Source organism: Lycium barbarum, chromosome 1, assembly GCF_019175385.1.
Source record: "Lycium barbarum isolate Lr01 chromosome 1, ASM1917538v2, whole genome shotgun sequence".
In the NCBI taxonomy this organism is placed as follows: domain Eukaryota; kingdom Viridiplantae; phylum Streptophyta; class Magnoliopsida; order Solanales; family Solanaceae; genus Lycium; species Lycium barbarum.
This window is the reverse complement of record NC_083337.1, coordinates 5,573,865-5,593,702: the sequence shown is the minus strand read 5'-3', so window position 1 is coordinate 5,593,702 and position 19,838 is coordinate 5,573,865. Positions and strand designations below refer to the sequence as shown.

The window sequence follows — 19,838 nt, the reverse complement described above, 5'->3', positions numbered from 1 at the left end:
TAAATCAAACTTCTTGTTGATTGTAGATAAAGAAGAAGAATTTCACTCAACTTCTCCTTTATCAGGGGCAGCTTGATACCTTTCTTTGCTAGCTCCATGTGAAAACAGGGGTTGGGCAAGTCTGTCTTAATTTCTCCCTCCGTTTCTATTTAAGCATTTTAGTTTGATTAGATATCAAATTTAAGAAAATAAAAGAAGACTTTTGAATTTTATAATCTTAAATTAAAGGTGTAATGTACAAAGATGCTCTTTGAATCTTGTGGTTCTAACAAGCCCCATGGAATGTTGAACTTACAAGGTTACCAAATATATATAAAGATGCTTTTTTTAAACTAAGCTAAAAGGAAAGTAATATGTTTAAATTTTGACGGAGGGAGTAGCTTTTTGTTTTTGAACTTCACAAGCTAGAGGCAACTCATAGACCACAAAGACAATGTGAAGAGAGATTAAAAGTCTTCAACTTAATGCATACTCTTCTTTTGTTTTTTCTACCTTTTGCTTTCGGCCCTATGATGTTGGGCATGTTGCCTTCAAAGTTGGCAAAGTGAAATGGAGTGCAGCAAGGAATCTGGCAGCTTGTAAAGTAAGGCAACAACTAGAGAGGAACGACACAGATCGAGTCTAAGAAGTAAATGTTTCCAAAAGAGTGAAAATGCCACCATTTCTCTCTTACTTTTTGACCCTCTCAAAAGTAAGCGGCGGATGTACGCTTAAGTTACGGGGTGACAGAATCAGGATTTTCAACTAAGAGATTCAAAATTTGGAGAAGTGAACACACGAAGAAGTCAAAGGAGATTCAACATATACTAAATATACATAAAAATTATTTTAACCATGTATAAATAGTGTAATTTTTTGCTCAAGGGGGTTCGGTTCATTGGCGGATCCAGGATTTTCATTTAGGGGGTTTGAAAAAAAAGAAGAAGTCTTTTGCTTTTATTCAAGGTGTTCAAAAGTTAATATATACACATACACACAGAAAATTTACCCTACATATACACTGAAATTTTTTGACGAGTATATTCGGGTTTAGGGTGAACACCCTCAGCCCCTTTAAATCCTCCCCTGGTTCGGATACTATGCTTGGCTCCGTCCCTGGTACTTACGGGTACAACAAATTCAATAGTTTTGATCCGGATCTTATATTGATATTAAGAAATTTACTTATGTGCGTATCAATGATCTATTTAGACCTCAGTAAGCAAAAAAGGTTATAATTTAAAACCTCTAAACTTAAAATCTTGACTCCGCTTGTATAAAAAAAGTGAGTACTCTGCACCTTCCCCACTATACTTTTCCATCCATAAACAAACATAAAAAATTAACGCGTATCGGATGGCATGTATGTAATGTCTTTTTTATAAGTTTTTATCATTTAACTATAGCTAATTAATACTTGTGTTCTTATTATACATCAATCGATCACTTAATTACATAGGAATTAGTTAGAAAAACCTTACCCAATAACATTTGGAGAATCTTTGGGAAAAAGTTATGTGGAATATAAAAGAGTTTGTGCTGAAGAAGACATGTTTATATAATTACAAATTTTTTTTTTGAAGGCGTATAAGTATTATAGAGTCAAAAAGTTTTTGGTTCAAAACATGCCGGTACTTCTCCACTCAAATTTCTTTTTGAAAAATCTGTGAGAAAGCTTTAACTAAATTCTTTTCAATTTCTCCAAAACCAGTTTGACTTTGAATCCGTCGATCTTGACTCAAATTGAAGCTACGAGTTAATTACTATACACTAAAATTGACTCTTCAATTTCTATCAAAAGTATTTTTGTTACCACTATCAAAAGTACATTAATAAAGTCATGTTCACCAAAAATATCCCACACAAACCACATCACCAAGCAACATATAAATCAAAGAGAAAAGGGAAAGTTGGCAAAAAAGAGGAGTAAAATAGAAAGAGCAAAATCCAAATCCATTGAAATCACAGTAAATTGAAACAGCAAAAAAATCAAGAAGAATCCATGGCTGAAACTAAACAAGAACCACCACCATCATCAACCTCCTCTATGTTTCTCTTAAAACTTATGAGCAAAAGAAGAACATGGGTCTTCCTCTTTATAACAGTCTACACAATTTTACTATCACTTTCTTGGAATTTCCTCAAATCAGTTCTTTCTTTTTATGAATCAACCATGAAATTAAACTCCACTTCAGCTTCCTCAGCTTTATATGCATCTCTGGTATTAGGACTTGCTTTTGGAGTTTTGTCTATTGTAGCAGCTTTAATTGTTGTTGTTCCAGCTACACTTGTTACTTGGATTAGTATATTGGTTTTGTTAACATTTGCAGGAAAGGGAGAACGGATTTGGTTATGGAAGGGAAGAAATTGACTGGTGAGATTAGTGGATTTGTTGTTAGAGTTTTGATCAGAGAAGGGAATCTTGTTGCTGCTATTTGTGCTGTTCTTGGGTATTTTGCACTTGTTAGAAAGAACAAAGAAGAGGGTATTGATTATTGAGTTGAATAATTGTTTGCAAGATTTTCATTCAATTCATCGAGCAGCAGGTAGAATTCTTTGTAGACGATTGGTATTGTAAGTAGCAGAGTGATCTTGCTGTCATGATCCACTAAGATTCAACTCTTTGTCGCTCTGATTTATAAAAAGAAAGAAAAAAAAATCATTCAATTCTCTCTTTGTATGCTATGATCTCGATATTGACTTTTCTGTACGACACTAACAGTTTAGTCTAGCGTACGGAGAGGGGCTTTGATTGACTGAAAATAAGCACATGAAAGTCGATTGTTTTGCTTTACGTCGCCCTTTCGAGACATCCAAGGAAGGCACCGTGTGATTTTTGGGGATATGGGACTGGTTTATTCAGAAATCAGAATTCGGAAAAGCTTAAGTGTTTGAGCTAATTGGAAATTTCTTTATCTCCTTATCATGAGAAGTTGTTAGATTAGATCAAGAGTGTAAGCCTTAGTTAGAAATAGTAGTAGTTTTGTCTAACAGTAGATATCATAAATGGTTGTGCCATGTATGATGTATGTAAAATTGTCATTCAATTTTTAATTTCTTAATAAACGCGTCAAGTCAATACATGATAAGTAAAATTAGAGAAAGAAAGAGTAGTACTTTCAAGTTAAACTCATTAAGTAATTACATCGGACTCTTCATTACTATTTTCTCTGTCCCATAATAAGTGTCACTTTAGGAAAATAAAACATAAATTGATTAGTGTTTTCCAATTTTATGTTTAAATAATAAAATAATATCTAAATGATTATTGAAAAAATCACATAACAATTTAATATTGTTGGATTTTCAATGTTAAAAGATTTATTTTTTATGTATATTTTAATGAAAAGGTAAAAGTAATTTATTTTTATTATATAAAAATAATTTAATAAATTTCATATTGTATTATTAATTTTTTAATATACGTGTTTTCCGATTAAAATGACGCTGGTACGGAGGGTGTATACACTTAATTTGACGACCTACTAAAAAATGGTGACTGACCATGTGTCAGTGTTACCATTGTCAAAGTACATTAATAAAGTCATATTCACCAAAAATATCCCATTCAAACCACATCATCAAGCAACGTAGAAATCAAAGAGAAAAGGGAAAGTTGGCAAAAAAGAGTAAAATAGAAAGAGCAAAATCCAAATCCATTGAAATCACAGTAAATTGAAACAGCAAAAAATCAAGAATCCATGGCTGAAACTAAACAAGAACCACCATCATCATCAACCTCCTCTATGTTTCTCTTAAAACTTATGAGCAAAAGAAGAACATGGGTCTTCCTCTTTATAACAGTCTACACAATTTTACTATCACTTTCTTGGAATTTCCTCAAATCAGTTCTTTCTTTTTATGAATCAACCATGAAATTAAACTCCACTTCAGCTTCCTCAGCTTTATATGCATCTCTGATATTAGGACTTGCTTTTGGAGTTTTGTCTATTGTAGCAGCTTTAATTGTTGTTGTTCCAGCTACACTTGTTACTTGGATTAGTATATTGGTTTTGTTAACATTTGCAGGAAAAGAAAGAATGGATTTGGTTATGGAAGGGAAGAAATTGACTGGTGAGATTAGTGGATTTGTTGTTAGAGTTTTGATCAGAGAAGGGAATCTTGTTGCTGCTATTTGTGCTTTTCTTGGGTATTTTGCACTTGTTAGAAAGAATAAAGAAGAGGGTATTGATTACTTAGTTGAACAATTGTTGGCAAGATTTCCTTTGCAGACAATTTAAATACGCGACGGGACATTGTAAGTAACAAAGTGGTCTTGTTGTCATGATCCAGTGAGATTCAGCCCTTTATCGCTCTGATTTATAAAAAAAGAAAAGAAAAAAAAATCATTCAATTCTCTCTTTGTATGCTATGATCTCGATATTGACTTTTCTGTACGACACTAACAGTTTAGTCTAGCGTACAGAGAGGGGCTTTGATTGACTGAAAATAATCACATGAAAGTCGATTGTTTTGCTTTACGTCGCCCTTCCAAGACATCCAAGGAAGGCACCGTGTGATTTTTGGGGATATGGGATTGGTTTATTCAGAAATCAGAATTTGGAAAAGCTTAAGTGTTTGAGCTAATTGGAAATTTCTTTATCTCCTTATTATGAGAAGCTGTTAGATTAGATAAAGAGTGTAAGCCAAAGTTAGAAATAGTAGTAGTTTTGTCTAACAGTAGATATCGTAACTGGTTGTGCCATGTATGATGTATGTATAAAATGTATTTTGTTGTTGTGATGTTCTAGTGAACTTTGTTTATTATTTATAATAAAATACAGTGGAAAAGAAAATATTTTATTCGATATTTATGTTGGTAAAAGGTAACCTGTACTTATTAAATAAAAGATTTTGCACACAACTTATAACACCTCAACTCCTCCTTTTGAGTTTTTACGTCGTGTTGCATGATGTGAAACTTCATTTCGTATAGTGTTTTTGAATTTATTGGTATGATTGGGTTGGAACCCGAGGGAATGGGGAGTGTTTCGACACTACTTGAGGATAGTTGAAATTGCAGATTTTCTGATACTGGTGCCTCTGCGATCGCGCAGTACCAACCGTGTGATCGCGAAATATAGGGGGATTATTCATTGTGATCGTAGGGCCAGGGATAGCGATCGCGATGAAGAAAGTCAGGTCAACCCTGGGTCAAACTATATTGGTTTGTTGACATTTGCAAGGAAAGGGAGAAGGGATTTGGTTATGGAAGGAAAGAAATTGAGGGCTCAGATTACTAGATTTGTTGTTAGGGTTTTGATTAGACAAGGGAATCTGATGGCTGCTATTTGTGCTGTTCTTGGGTATTTTGCACTTGTTAGAAGAAATAAAGAATACGATATTGATTATTGAGGAGGAGTCTCGGTCGGGGACGGGGGCTAGGGTTAGAGGGGGTAAGTGGGGTCAGGGAGCATCTAGGTTGAGAGTAGGGTCCTGGAACATTGGGACTTTGACGGGGAAGTCTATAAATCTAGTTAAGATTCTTAAGGAGAGGAAGATTAATATAGCTTGCATCCAGGAGACCAAATGGGTAGGATCTAAAGCTAAGGATGCGGACGGGTATAAGTTATGGTTCTCGGGTAAGTCAATGTATAGGAATGGGGTAGGTATTTTAGTAGATAGTGAGCTAAGAGACCAGGCCGTAGAGGTTAGGAGGGTAAATGACCGGATGATGGCGGTTAAGTTAGTTGTGAAAAGGTTTACCTTGAACATTATTAGTGCTTACGCGCCACAAGCGGGCTTGGATGAGGAGGAGAAGAGGCGCTTCTGAAAGGATTTGGATGAAGTGGTGGGAGGTATACCGCCCACCGAGAAGTTATTCATAGGGGGAGATTTCAATGGACACATCGACTCAACCTCGGGGGGTTATGATGATGAGCATGGAGGTTTCGGCCTCGGAGTCAGGAATGGAGGAGGAGTCTCACTTCTGGATTTCGCTAAAGCCTTTGGATTGGTAGTAGCCAACTCGTGTTTCCCGAAGAGGGAGCAACACTTAGTAACCTTTCGTAGTTCGACGGCTGCGACGCAGATAGACTTTGTGCTCCTTAGAAAAAAGGATAAAGGTCTTTAGACTGTAAGGTCATTCCGGGTGAGAACCTTACGACCCAACATAAGCTTTTGGTGATGGATTTGGGGATTACGAGGAAGAAGAGGAAGAGGGTCGCGGATGACCTGCCAAGGATCAGGTGGGGGAGTCTGACTTTGTCGAGTGCCCAGGAGATGGGGGAGAAGTTGATGGCTATGGGGGCTTGGAAGAGTAGGGGGGACGCGAGCAGTATGCGGGATAAGACGGCGAGCTGCATTAGGGAAACAACTAGAGATGTCTTGGGAGTCTCGAGAGGTCGCCGTGGTAGGCGACGTGGGAACTGGTGGTGGAATGGAGAAGTCCAGGGAAAGGTGGAAGCAAAGAAAGTGGCGTACGCGAGGTTGGTAGACAACAAAGATGAGGAGGAGAAGCGGACGAATAGGGAAACGTATAATATTGCGAGAAAGGAAGCAAAGTTGGCAGTTTCGACGGCAAAAACGGCAGCTTTCGAACATCTATATGCAGAGAGGACGAATAGTTTCTTCTTTGTTTTTTATCTTTTGCTTTTGGCCCTATGATATTGGCATGCTGCCTTCAAAGTTGGCTTGTGAAATGGAGTGCAGCAAGGAATCTGGCAGGGTGTAAAGTAGGGCAACAACTAGAGAAAGGAACGACACAGGTCGAGTCTAAGAAGTAAATGTTTCCAAAAGTGTGAAAATGCCACCATTTCTCTTACATTTTGTCCCTCTCAAAAGGAAGTGGCGGATCTACACTTGAGTTACGGGTACAACAAAACTCAATAGTTTTGATTTAAATCTTATATTGCTATTAGGAAATTTACTTATATGCAGTATAAATAATCTATTTAAAATTCAGTGTGTGAAAAAAGGTTATGATCTAAAATCTATAGACTTAAAATCTTGAATCCAATCTTGAATCCGCTTCTATCAAGAGTAAGTACTCTGCACCCTCCCAATTATACTTTTTCAATCAATTATATAAGAATTAACATGACATACCTGACCCAATGACACTTGTAGGGATTTAGTAGTTCAGTTGGTTGACCACTTGAACTTTCACCTTGTTAATGAGGGTTCGAATTCCACGTTATAATCCCCTCCCCATTTCCCTCTCTGCCCCTATGTCATAATATATATATATATATATATATATATATATATATATATATATATATATATATATATATATATATATATAACACCCCGAGTGCCTTGTCCATTCGGAGAATCTTTGGGAAAAAGTTATGTGGAATAAAATTTTTGCTGAAGAAGACCATGTTTATATAATTACATTTTATTTGAAGGTGTATGAGTGCTATTGAGTCAAAAAGTTTTTGGTTCAAAGCATGCCGGTAATTCTCCACCCAAATTTCATTTTGGAAAATTTGTATGAAAACTTTAACCAAATTCTTTCCAAAAGGATTTTGACTTTGAATCGTCGATATTGACTCAAATTGAAGCTACGAGTTAATTACATAGTATAAATTTATGTTATAGTAAGCATTAATTTGTGACTTAATGAAAATGATTGCTAACTATATAATTTAGTTACTTGATAGACATACACAGATGATGTAAAAAAAAAAATTCTACATGTAATTTATCTTATTTAGCAAGCCAATTAATTATCTTACCTTGCAAGCTACAAATCTCACTTGACATGAACAGTTTTTGTAATTATTTTTAGACATATGATAGTGAAAAAAATTATATTATTAGTATTCGTAACCTAAAAGACTACTAATATTATACTATGGGTTCAACTTTTATACACAACAAAAAAACAATTAAGTGACACTAAACACTTGAAAAATAAGACATATTAGTAGATAAATCTATATCATCTCCCTGTTCACCAAAATATCCCACAAACCACGTCAAGCAACACAGCAACAGAGGATGAAAGAGAAATCCAAGATTTAGGTCAAAGTTATTGAGTTATGTAGAATGCGGACATCAAACTGTACATCTACCCTTGCTTATAAAAAAATATATATTCGATATCTTATATTTATTAAATTGATATAAACACAGGGTGCGTAGTAATTTATCTTATTATAACATGTTATCTAATAGTACTATTTTATTTTTCAAGTCAGATATCCATTTATTATGAATAATTATCTTTTAAGTGATGTGACAATTTAGAATACTTTTAACAAATTAAACTCATATGCTAATGACATATGAGTCTTCATTATTATACACTAAAATTGATGACTAAGCTAACCATGTGATATCACTGTCAAAGTACATTAATAATGTAAACAAAGTTCCACATTATCATGTTCTTAAAGCCCTATTCACCTAAAATATCCCACAAAAACACATCAAGCAACAAAGCAACAGATAAATCAAAATTATAGTTATGTGTTTGTGAATTGAATTATTGGATTCTAAAAAAATATATTTTACACATATTACATGAATTTCTTAAGATAGATTAAGATTTAGGCTAAAATTATTGAATTTTGCTGAGCTCGTACCCAAACGATACATCTATTCATGTGTATGGAAAATACAATTCTTATACCGTATGCGCGTAATTAACGTATTATTAACATGTTATCTACTTTATTAAGGTTAGAATATCTTTTTACTAGTCAAGCTCATAAAACAATTACATATGACTCTGTATTATACACTTAAATTGATGACTAACCATGTGTTATCACTGTTAAAGTACATTAATAATGTAAACAAGTTCCACATTATAATGTCCTTAAAGTATACGTTCACCAAAATATCCCACAGACCACATCATCAAGCAACAAACCAGCATCCAAATCAAAGAGAAAAGGGAAAGTTGCAAAAAAGAGCAAAATCCAAATCCATTGAAATCACAGTAAATTGAAACAGCAAAAAAATCAAGAAGAATCCATGGCTGAAACTAAACAAGAACCACCATCATCATCAACCTCCTCTATGTTTCTCTTAAAACTTATGAGCAAAAGAAGCACATGGGTCTTCCTCTTTATAACAGTCTACACAATTTTACTATCACTTTCTTGGAATTTCCTCAAATCAGTTCTTTCTTTTTATGAATCAACCATGAAATTAAACTCCACTTCAGCTTCCTCAGCTTTATATGCATCTCTGGTATTAGGACTTGCTTTTGGAGTTTTGTCTATTGTAGCAGCTTTAATTGTTGTTGTTCCAGCTACACTTGTTACTTGGATTAGTATATTGGTTTTGTTAACATTTGCAGGAAAAGGGAGAACGGATTTGGTTATGGAAGGGAAGAAATTGACTGGTGAGATTAGTGGATTTGTTGTTAGAGTTTTGATCAGAGAAGGGAATCTTGTTGCTGCTATTTGTGCTGTTCTTGCGTATTTTGCACTTGTTAGAAAGAATAAAGAGGAGGGTATTGATTATTGAGTTGAATAATTGTTTGCAAGATTTTCATTCAATTCATCGAGCGGCAGGTAGAATTTTTGCAGATGATTGGTATTGTAAGTAGCAAAGTGGTCTTGCTGTCATGATCCAGTGAGATTTAACTCTTTGTCGCTCTGATTTGTAAAAAGAAAGAAAAAAAATCATTCAATTCTCTCTTTGTATGCTATGATCTCGATATTGACTTTTCTGTACGACACTAACAGTTTAGTCAAGTGTACGGAGAGGGGCTTTGATTGACTGAAAATAATCACATGAAAGTCGATTGTTTTGCTTTACATCTCCCTGTCAAGACATCTGAGGACCGCGCGGCGTGATTATGGGAGATATGGGATTGGTTCATTCGAAAATCAGAAAATGGGAAAGTTTCAGTCTTTGAGCAAATGGGAAATTCCTTTATCTCCTTAATTATGATAAGCTGTTAGATTAGTTTAAGGGTGTATGTAAGCATAATTAGTTAGAACTGGTAAGTTTGTCTAACAGTAGAAATCATAAATGTTTCTGCAATGTATGATGTATGTGATATATAAAATGTATTTTATTGTGATGTTCTGGTGAGCTTTGTTTGTTATGTACGGATACAACAACAACCCAGTAAAATCCCACAACGTGAGGTCTGGGAGGGCAGAGTGTACGCAGACCTTATTCCTACCAAAGTAGGACGGCTGTTTCCGAAAGACCCTCGGCTTAATAAAAAGCATAACAAGCGGTCAGATAAGGCTAAGAAATTCAAAGCGATATGAAAATGTAAATAACGAAAGCAACACAGATAAAATAGAATAATCCAAGTACATAAAATAACAGATAATGGCAGAAATCAGAGCACAAGAAATTATACTGCGATAATGCGCCTACTAATAAGGAAGAATAATGAGACTATCTACTAGCCTTCTACCCTAATGTGGGTTTTTCAAACCCTCTTATCTAAGGTCATGTCCTCGCTAAGCTGTAACTGCGACATGTCCTGTCTAATCACCTCTCCCCAATATTTCTTCGGCCTATCCCTACCTCTTTTGAAACCATGTATGGCCAACCTCTCACACCTCCGCACTGAGGCATTCGTGTCTCTCCTCTTCACATGCCCAAACCATCTCAGTCTCACTTCCCGCATCTTGTCTTCCACCGAGGCCACTCCCACCTTGTCCCGAATATTCTCATTCCTAATCTTGTCATTCCTGGTGTGCCCACACATCCATCTCAACATTCTCATCTCGGCAACTTTCATAAAATTTAGTGGAAAAGAAAATATTAGGTTTTGCATTTGGGATTTTATCAATTGTAGCAGCTTTAGTTGTTCCAGCTACGCTTGTTACTTGAATTACTGTATTGGTTTTGTTAACATTTGCAGGAAAAGGAAGAAGGGATTTAGTTATGGAAGGGAAGAAATTGACTGGTGAGATTAGTGGATCTGTTGTTAAGGTTTTGATTAGAGAAGGGAATCTTGTTGCTGCTATTTGTGCTGTTCTTGGGTATTTTGCAGTTGTTAGAAGGAATAAAGAAGAGGGTATTGATGATTGAGTTAAACATATTTTCTGCAAAGAGATCGATTTTTGGGAGATTTGGTATTGGTTCATTCAAAAGTTAGAATTTGGGAAGTTTATTGGTGATATTCCTTTATCCTTAATTATTTATGACAAGCTGTTAAATTAGCTTAAGGGTGTAAAAGAATAAGTTAGAATTGGTAGCTTTGTCTAACAGTAGAAATCATATATGTTTCTTCAATGTATGATGTATGTATAAAATGTATCTTGTTGTGTTGTTCTTGTGTGCTTTGTTTGTTTTATTTTTTATGTAAATATAGTGGAAAAGAAAAGATATAATAGCTAATACTTACGTTGATGAAAGGTAATAGGTACAAACATAAACTGTAATAGTCCAACCTCGCCTTTTGAATATTTACGTGTTGTTGCATGATTTGAGACTTTATATAGGTTCATAGTAATGTTTTTGGACTTGTTGGTATGTTTGGGTTGGGACCTGAGGGGCTCGGGGATGTTTCAACACCACTTCAGGATAGTTGAAATTGTAGATTTTCTAGTGATGGTGCCTAATTCACGACCGCGGAACACAGAGATTGCTCATCGCAATCACGGGCCAGGGATCGTGACTACGAAGAGGAAAGTCAGGTCAACCCTGGGTCAAACTATATTGGTTTGTTGACATTTGCAAGGAAAGGGAAAAGGGATTTGGTTATGGAAGGGAAGGGAGACTTTTTTTCTCTTCTCTTTCAATTTTTGCTATGTTACCGCCTATTTTATTCCAAAACTACATATTTCAATGATTTTAGGCAGAACATTAGGATGCCTGCAATTATAGCCATTTCAAATATCCACTCTTTCTAGCCTTGGTATGTTTATCAAGCCTAACATATACAAAGTCGTACTGACAACTACCCTTTACGTTTACTGTAAAATATTGGTTGTTGGAACTCATTTTGCCCAAAAGCTGCAGGTTTATTCATATTTGGGGTGTTTTTTGCATACTGCAGTACATAAGTTGCAGGTTTATTCATATTTGGCTCAGTGATGTGGCAAGCCTTACTTATCGGGAAGGCAATTTATCTTTTCTCTCAATATTTGCTATTTTCTTTATTTTCCTGTTTAATAAAAGGTCAAAAGTTGCACTGCTTCTATTTTGCCTTCATTTTCCTACCTTCTAAACGAAAAGCATGTTATCCTCCCGTGTTCAGAACTGTTGTAAAGCAGAATTAGAAACTGGAAAGAAAACCAGTAAGTAGAAAATGAAAACAGCAACTGTGTGAATAAAATTAACAAATATCCGAGACCACAGAATTCACTGTGTGTCCTTAAGGAATTTAACCCCCTCACTGTACCTGAGGTTACGGATTATTTCCTCCCAGGATATAACGGATATACCTGTCGTAGGAGTGGCGGTACCTCAAACGCCTACGACTTCGGCGAACTCAAATGTGGCAACGAAACACAGTAAGACTCGATTGTTTTTTTTTTTTTTTTTTGGAGAAAGAATGCAGAATGCGTAATGCAAGATTTTTTTTTTCAGTAGTTGAAAATTGAGGCATTGCCTCAGTTTATATAGCCTTGAACATGCCTGTTCAGAATAGGCTTGGTGGCTGTTCGGAAAGGCCATGCCTTTTCCGAAAAAATAAGAACGTTGGGAATTTTTTTTTTCCTTTAAATTTTTTTCCGCGAAAATTTAATTAATTATTTATTAATTAATATTCGGCGGAAATAAAAAATAATTTCAGAAAATGAAGATTGAATTTAAATAAATTTGGTCCAAAAAGATTATCAATCAATCAGACCAAATCCGAAGCCGAGCGACGACGACGGCGCGAGAGGAGTCCCTCTTCTTGACCCTTTAAGAGCTAGAGGAAGTGTTTTCTAATATAAGCACATAACTTTCCCTTTCTATCACCAATGTGGTACAAGGCTCCTTTTTCAAAGGAACTTTGCTTTGAACTTCATTTTCCTTCCATTATCTTTTTCCCTCCATTTCTCATTCACACCAACTTAGCTAGCTTCAATCATTAACTAGCTTTAACAAAGCATCACTTCAAATATCTCGTAACACCACTGTTTCAAACTCCAGACTTAAGTTTCCAATTCATCCAAACAACTCCTCTGACAAGGAATTCAAGACAAAATATGCGTTCTTTTCCGTTATTTTTACCTCTTTGAAGTTATACAAAGATTGAGATTCTCCATGTGCTAACTGCCGGCGCAATCTTTCTCTTTTGACATTTATTTTTGCTTTTTACTTCTATAATTAAATATTTTGATGAGATTGTTAGTTTCTGCATAGACCAAGGTTCATTTAAATTCTATTGCTATTTCTGGAAAATGGCTTGGTAGAGTTAAAGAATTCATTCAAACAACGATCTACACGTTCTTGATTCATACGGCATGGAGAAACAAACAGATTAGAGGAAATCTTCATCGTGACGGGTAAATTTTATATTTGGTTTTAGAACTATACAACTTTGATATGAATTATGTTTAACGTATTATTTTTCCTTTGCATGGAATTTTTGTTCTTTATTTTTGTCATTTGTGTTATTTTGGGAGTTAATAATACTGAGATTAACGGTGAGATTTTTTTGACCAGGAAAAATTGTGAGACTTTGATATGACTTATGATTAGCATGTTATTTTTTCTCTGAATGGAATTTTGGGTTCTTTTTTTTTTTTTTTCAAAACTTTAAAAGAATCAAAAAATTCAACCCAAATTCAACTGAGAGAGTGTATTTCTAGATACAGTCTAAGATTAGGACAGTTATAAGTAATCAAAAAGTTATATTTCGCTTGAGAATTATAAATATAGGCAGTAAAATGTTCATTCCTCTATAGGATTTTCCTCTAACTGCTTTTGCGAAATCTTTACCTTGATCGATAGTGTAAGAGATGGCTCTTTGTCTAGCACAGCAGGAGCTTTGACAATGCTTTGCTCTGCTCGAGCTTCTTCATTGCTTCTCTCTACTCCTTGGCTTTCTTTCTTTTCATCGTCTTTGCAATATGTCTCTCCTCCCGATCAACTATGATTTTATCAATTTTCTTGACGACCTTAAGAGTGTTCTCAGTTACATTCCTGTCACATTTCTCCGGCCTATTACGCTTCCTCTCAAATTCAGATGTTGAGTCCTGAGTTATCATGCAGCCAATTATATGCTTTAGTCCATTTAACTTTAGGTGGATTCTTCTTCATCTTAAAGTTCTTGTGACACTTAGATCTACACAACCGAAAGATTTTTGCATCAATACGGAAAAACTAAATGCTATGGCCTGAGATAATTAATTTTGTTATTCGTGCTTTTTTTTTTGTGAGTCAATTGCTGCTTATTTGTTGATAGCAAAATATTGATATTGAAAACGTTGGATATTTTGATAAATTATTGGTAGTCGTAGCTCCTTTTAATTTTGTTATTCGTGTTTTCCTTTTTGTGAGTCAATTGCTGCTTATTTGTTGATATCAAAATATTGATATTGAAAACGTTGGATATTTTGATAAATTATTGATAGTCGTAGCTCCTTGTATATCCACTCTCTAGATACAATGATTTATCAATATTCTGTTTGTTGTAAATTAATATACTATATAGCAACCCTTGAGATCACCTTCCACCATGCTCCATGGAAGCGTTTTTGGTCATAGTTGTGCTAGAATCGTTTGTAATGGTCGATTTTGTTTGCAGTGACAGAAATGGAGCATAGAAGGATGGCTTAAAAATTCCTGGGCTTGGATGGAAAGAAGTGTTCCATCAGAATCAGAGCAACTACAAATGAGCTTCTTCTGTAGCATATTTCTATTTTTTCTACGTGTAGTAGTCAGATGTGTAATTGAAAAAGATATAAATAAGAATTAGTAATATTTGGTGAATTCTGAAGGAAAACATTTTCGTATGCACACAAATAGAGAAAACGATTCTTGTTTGAGAATGCCCACTGTGTACAACTCAAATGGAAAGCATAACTCACTTATTTTTAAACTGCTGCATTGGCAGTGTGAATTTTCTGCACATATGGAGTAAACTGCTGCATTGGCAGGGGATTAACAGAATGTCGTGGCCTGAGGAACTGAGATGCACTGAAGTCCATGCTAGAGGAAACAACTCAAGTGCAGCAATTTATAGAATTTCTATGGCTGCTCGTGTGTATCACCTTTGGATTGAGAGGGAAAGAGGTTTTCAAGCAAAGCAGATGGAGCCAAGGAGGATAGTCTAGAAAATCATTCAGGCAGAGTCTTGAGGAGTTAAACTTTTACCTTGATAGGTTTCTTTTGATAGATCAGTTGTAATAGGAGTGATAGCAGTATCCGGTTGATCTAACTGCAGCTTTGAAAATGTCAAGCTGTGGTTTTTTCCTGTACACAACGTTACTGGTAATAAAATCTTTTATTTACCAAAAAAAAAATATTGAGAAGCCAATTAAATCAAAGAACAAATATTGAGATTGGTAGAAGATAAAGTGATTAAATATTAACTTCTGTAATCATTAGTTACAAGTTCTTGAGATATGCGACGATGTCAAGTCTTCTAATCATATCTTTAGATTTACAAATTAAATTTGTTATTTTTAATATTTTTCATATTCAAATATTAGGAAAGGATCATTTCTAAGATTAATGGGGTGATTATAACCATGCGAAGCGCGGGCAAATTACCTAATTTATGCATATTTAATAAATTCTTTGTAAAAATTCATAATTTGAGCAGAAAATGTTGAGTTTATGAATGAGGTCGCTCGAAGTGTACCTAATATAATAGTTCCGTCCTGATCATTCTAGCTCTCAATCTGCTACGTGTTTGAAGTTGCAGATTGATTGAGAATAAGCTGTGACATAACCTAAGACAAGTGTTTTGATAAAATGAGAAATTTCTTTTTCAAAAAAATTCCACAAGCACGCGTAGTTTATTTGGATAGAGAAATATAATTGCAATACTATAAAAACAAAAGATTAATTCAACTTCCTTTATTCTTTTTTTCTTTTCTTTTCTATAGCAAGGAGAAATAAGTTGAGTTCCCTTCAACCAGCCCATTCTACTCTTAAAAGTCGTGCCCTGCCTTATTTGTGCCCTTCCTCCCTTTTCCCACATTTTTTTGTTTGTTTCGGATTTAATCATTGGATATATGAAACTCACTGGTAGATTAATTTGTATTTGTCTGATTTATTTGAGCTGAGTAGGCTCTTTAAAAAGGCAAGAATTATCTCCCATGAAAGTTTTTTTTTTTTTTTTTTTAATTTCAATAATTCGATCTTGAGCTCTCTTATTAAAGGAACATATTCCATTCCACCACAGCCTTTATGACATTCACATCCTTTTCGCCTTGGTACTAATATGAGATGAATTTCCTTAACGAAATTCACCAAAGTCGTAATGGTCATTCCGTTACTTTTGGTAGCAATATCAATTGACCAACTTCGTTGACTTTTCGACACTGGGCAAGCATCAGCCCTCATCTTAAGACTTTGTGAAGATTTGAATTTTTAATAAACAGTCGCCCAGGTCTAGTCAATGCAATTTTGGACTACCAGCAATTGGGCATTTGGGTCTTTAGTTTGAAGTTTGAAATGGTATTCTAGACTAAAGAAATTTATTTAATACGAATAAATTATTAATTTAGAATTCAGTAATTTAAAATATCTAAAATTCTAAACATATAAATTTTAAATTCTAGCTTCGTAGACCAATTTATGCACAACATGCAATTATTGTTTACTGTCGGTGGCCGTTATCTTTCTTGCTATTAACCAATACTAGTACTGTATGTGGCTTTACACTTTTTTCCTTTGCCAGAATTGTATGTTATTGTAAATTGACAGTAATATTCTTAGTTCATATATTTTGTTTTCAAGCAAAGAATATATCATCGGACAGTCCATATAATTATAGGTTGTTCTTTTTATTTTGGGGACCTTCTCTTAATTCCTAGAATCATTTTTTAATCCTCGATGTTTTATATTGGATCAATTAATTTAATTCATTAAAGAAGAAAATACTTTATATCAAAAAGAATTCGCACTAAAAATTCGAAGCCAAAATTTCCGACTAACAATGGATAAATTTTACCTATCCCACCACACGATTGCATTCAACTTTTGCAACTTGAACCCTTCTAGGTACTTGAAGGAAAGTTGTAGCATGTGATATTTTCATTAACTAGGGACTTGAAACTCTTGTAAATAATGCGTATTTTCTTTATGAGTTTAAGTTTTATGTATGTAATAATTTAAAATACATAAGTAGATCACTTAAAAGGTAATTATAATTTACTCAATTTAATAGCATTAATTATTGATCTGAAAATTATGAAAAATAATTTATTATCACATTAATACTGTAGAAAATCATTATACTATTAATATATAGTTAAATTCCTTTCTTTGTCCGTACTTTGTGGTCAATGCCATATTTTGGTGTAATGGTGTAATTACCTCATTTGAGATACGGATATTTAACATCTCGCCTGATTCTTTTTGGAGTCAAACATGTGATTTCCTTTTGGTGATGAAGCTTGAACTGTTATATTACAAAAATAAAAAAATCGTATAATTATCTCATTGAAAAGCTTAACTTTTAAGAAATAAAATACTTTTATTGTAATTTATTTTAAGTCTGCGACAATATTAATTGCTCATTTCCTAAATCTCAATATTTTTTTTCTGCAAACACAATTTGTAAATTTGAAGAACGGTCTCATATTTTTCAACACCCAAAAAAATAAAAAAGAGTTTTGTCATGAATTCATGATGACACAGTTATTGTTAGAGATGATGAAACTTTGAATAGCAAGTTGGAGAACCATTAAGGGTCGTTTGTTGGTAGGATAAGAATAATAATTTCGGAATAAAATGCGAAATTATTTTATTTTGTATTTGATTATGACTATTAATTAGCTTTGAAATTATTGTATCCCACTATTTACACTAAAATGATGGGATTTACTATTCCATCTATAAAGTAGAATAGCTAATCCCATGAAATATCCAAAAATATCTTTATCTATCTCATCCTGCATACCAAAGAATACCTAACTATATAAGCTTTTTCTATTAAAGAAAGATGAAGGAATTATTTTATTTGTTATTATTAATTATACCCTGTTTATATGTTATATGAAAGTCTGGCCCACAAATCTTATGATTTCCAAGCAATAATTATGAACTTATTTGATACTTTTGAGTTGGACAAAACAAAACATACCATTAACTATGATCAATCCATTTGAACCAGTGATCTAGGTGGACTATACTTTTCAATATTGTCAAGTTGAAAAGAAAGCATTTCATGAGGTTTCAATTTCAATTTTCGATGGAAGTAAAAATACTAGATAATTTTCTTTCATCTATCCAAATCTTGATAGATCGAAGGTAGCAAGTAAGTGGCTCGTAAAATTAATTGCGGTGCGTGGATACCGACTAGGATACCACGATTATTAAAAAAATTGATAGTTATATTTACATTCTAGTTAAGTAGACGTGAAAAGGCATAAATATCACTTAAATCTTTTTTTTCTCTAAATAGAATATTGTGAAACCATTAAAAAAGTTTTATTCTTTTGTGGAAAAAATAGAATTGAACTGACTTCAAGACTAGCACAAAACCAGGACTACAATAAGGCATGATTGATGGCAGACGGATCACTGACGGTAACTTCACATTTTGTCGATACTCACCTACTATACCAAGTACCAATGTTAAATATTTTTCTTTTCCAGAGTGTTTTCCTTTTAACCCCACCAAATAGTGGTTTTATTAAGTGAGAAATAGAGTATAAGAAAATAAAGAGTGAAGGTAGTTCAAAATAAAAAATAGAAAAAATCATATCGTGAAGAATTTCTTATTTTTCGTCAACTAGTTTGAAAATAGGCTATCCGTTCACTTTTACTTATAGTGTTATATTAAAAATACATTTTCACTTCTGCTTGTTACTTTTTAGCTTATCAAAGAGAAAAACATTTGTTTTTTTTCACGTTTTACATTAGCATTAATTACTTATTTCCTACTCTCTTTATCCCAATTTATGTGATATACTTTTCTTTTTAATTCGTCCAAAAAAGTGATACATTTTCTTATTTGACGACAATTTAAACTTTAAACTTTACCTCGCTTAACGAGATGATTCATAACTACACAAATATATTTGGCTTGTTTTAGACCACAAGATTCAAAAGTCTTTCTTTATTTCTTAAACTCTGTGCCCAATTAAACTTTATCATATAAATTGAGACAGAGAGAGTAAGATCTAAGACTAAATATCAATAAATGGATATTGCGGTAAACTACCCAAGTCAATCATTGTTCCTCAAGGGAACGTGCAAAGTTCAAACTAGACAAGTAAAAGTGAACGGAGTGAGTAATAAATAATTACTTCTTTTCTCAACCGAAAAAATCTATCAATGATGAGTATAAGAATGATGGTACGACGTAATTATAGACTGACAGAACATATGATGAGGATTAAACATAAGCTGGAATCTTAGAAGCCATTTTTATCGTTTAAACCTATTAAAGGTAGATCAAATTAATGATATGCTAAATACAAACTTAAAAATTCACTACAATCAAGTACAATGATCATCTTAAGGTTTGAAATGCACATGACCAAAGAGAATCCTCATTAATTAAAAATATACAAGGAGGCAAATAAAAATATGGAAATTAATACTACTACTGTATATAGATGCAAGGCATATGTCAGTGATGGTCAAGTTGGTGTAGGTAAACTTGTTCCTCAAGCTTTTTAATCAAGATTTCAAATCTAATTAACAAACAATATTTAGACCAACATTCTACCCACTCTCATCTTCATGTTTAGTATAATTTCTCCTGATGTCTTGAGAGGCTGTTTTTTTTTTTTTGGATTACATGTTAGGTGTGCTTTCTTACATCTGTTCGCAATTGGTCTTAGTTCTATTTCATTTCTCCATTTGATTTTCTC

The 19,838-nt window shown here is 33.8% G+C and overlaps 2 protein-coding genes and 1 pseudogene across 2 annotated transcripts; all 3 read left to right on the top strand.

Annotated features, from left to right (window-relative positions):
* Window positions 1-1,449: 1,449 nt before the first annotated feature.
* LOC132630324 (uncharacterized) lies at window positions 1,450-3,124 on the top strand (annotated as a pseudogene).
* Window positions 3,125-3,494: 370 nt separating this feature from the next.
* Window positions 3,495-4,722, top strand: LOC132618590 (uncharacterized). The gene has a single exon (XM_060333900.1). It carries the CDS (start codon window positions 3,681-3,683, stop codon window positions 4,218-4,220), a length of 540 nt encoding a protein of 179 aa, XP_060189883.1. The 5' UTR covers window positions 3,495-3,680; the 3' UTR covers window positions 4,221-4,722.
* Window positions 4,723-8,710: 3,988 nt separating this feature from the next.
* Window positions 8,711-9,972, top strand: LOC132630317 (uncharacterized). The gene has a single exon (XM_060345906.1). The coding sequence runs from the start codon at window positions 8,908-8,910 to the stop codon at window positions 9,403-9,405; it is 498 nt and encodes a 165-aa protein (XP_060201889.1). The 5' UTR covers window positions 8,711-8,907; the 3' UTR covers window positions 9,406-9,972.
* The last annotated feature ends 9,866 nt before the right edge of the window (window positions 9,973-19,838 follow it).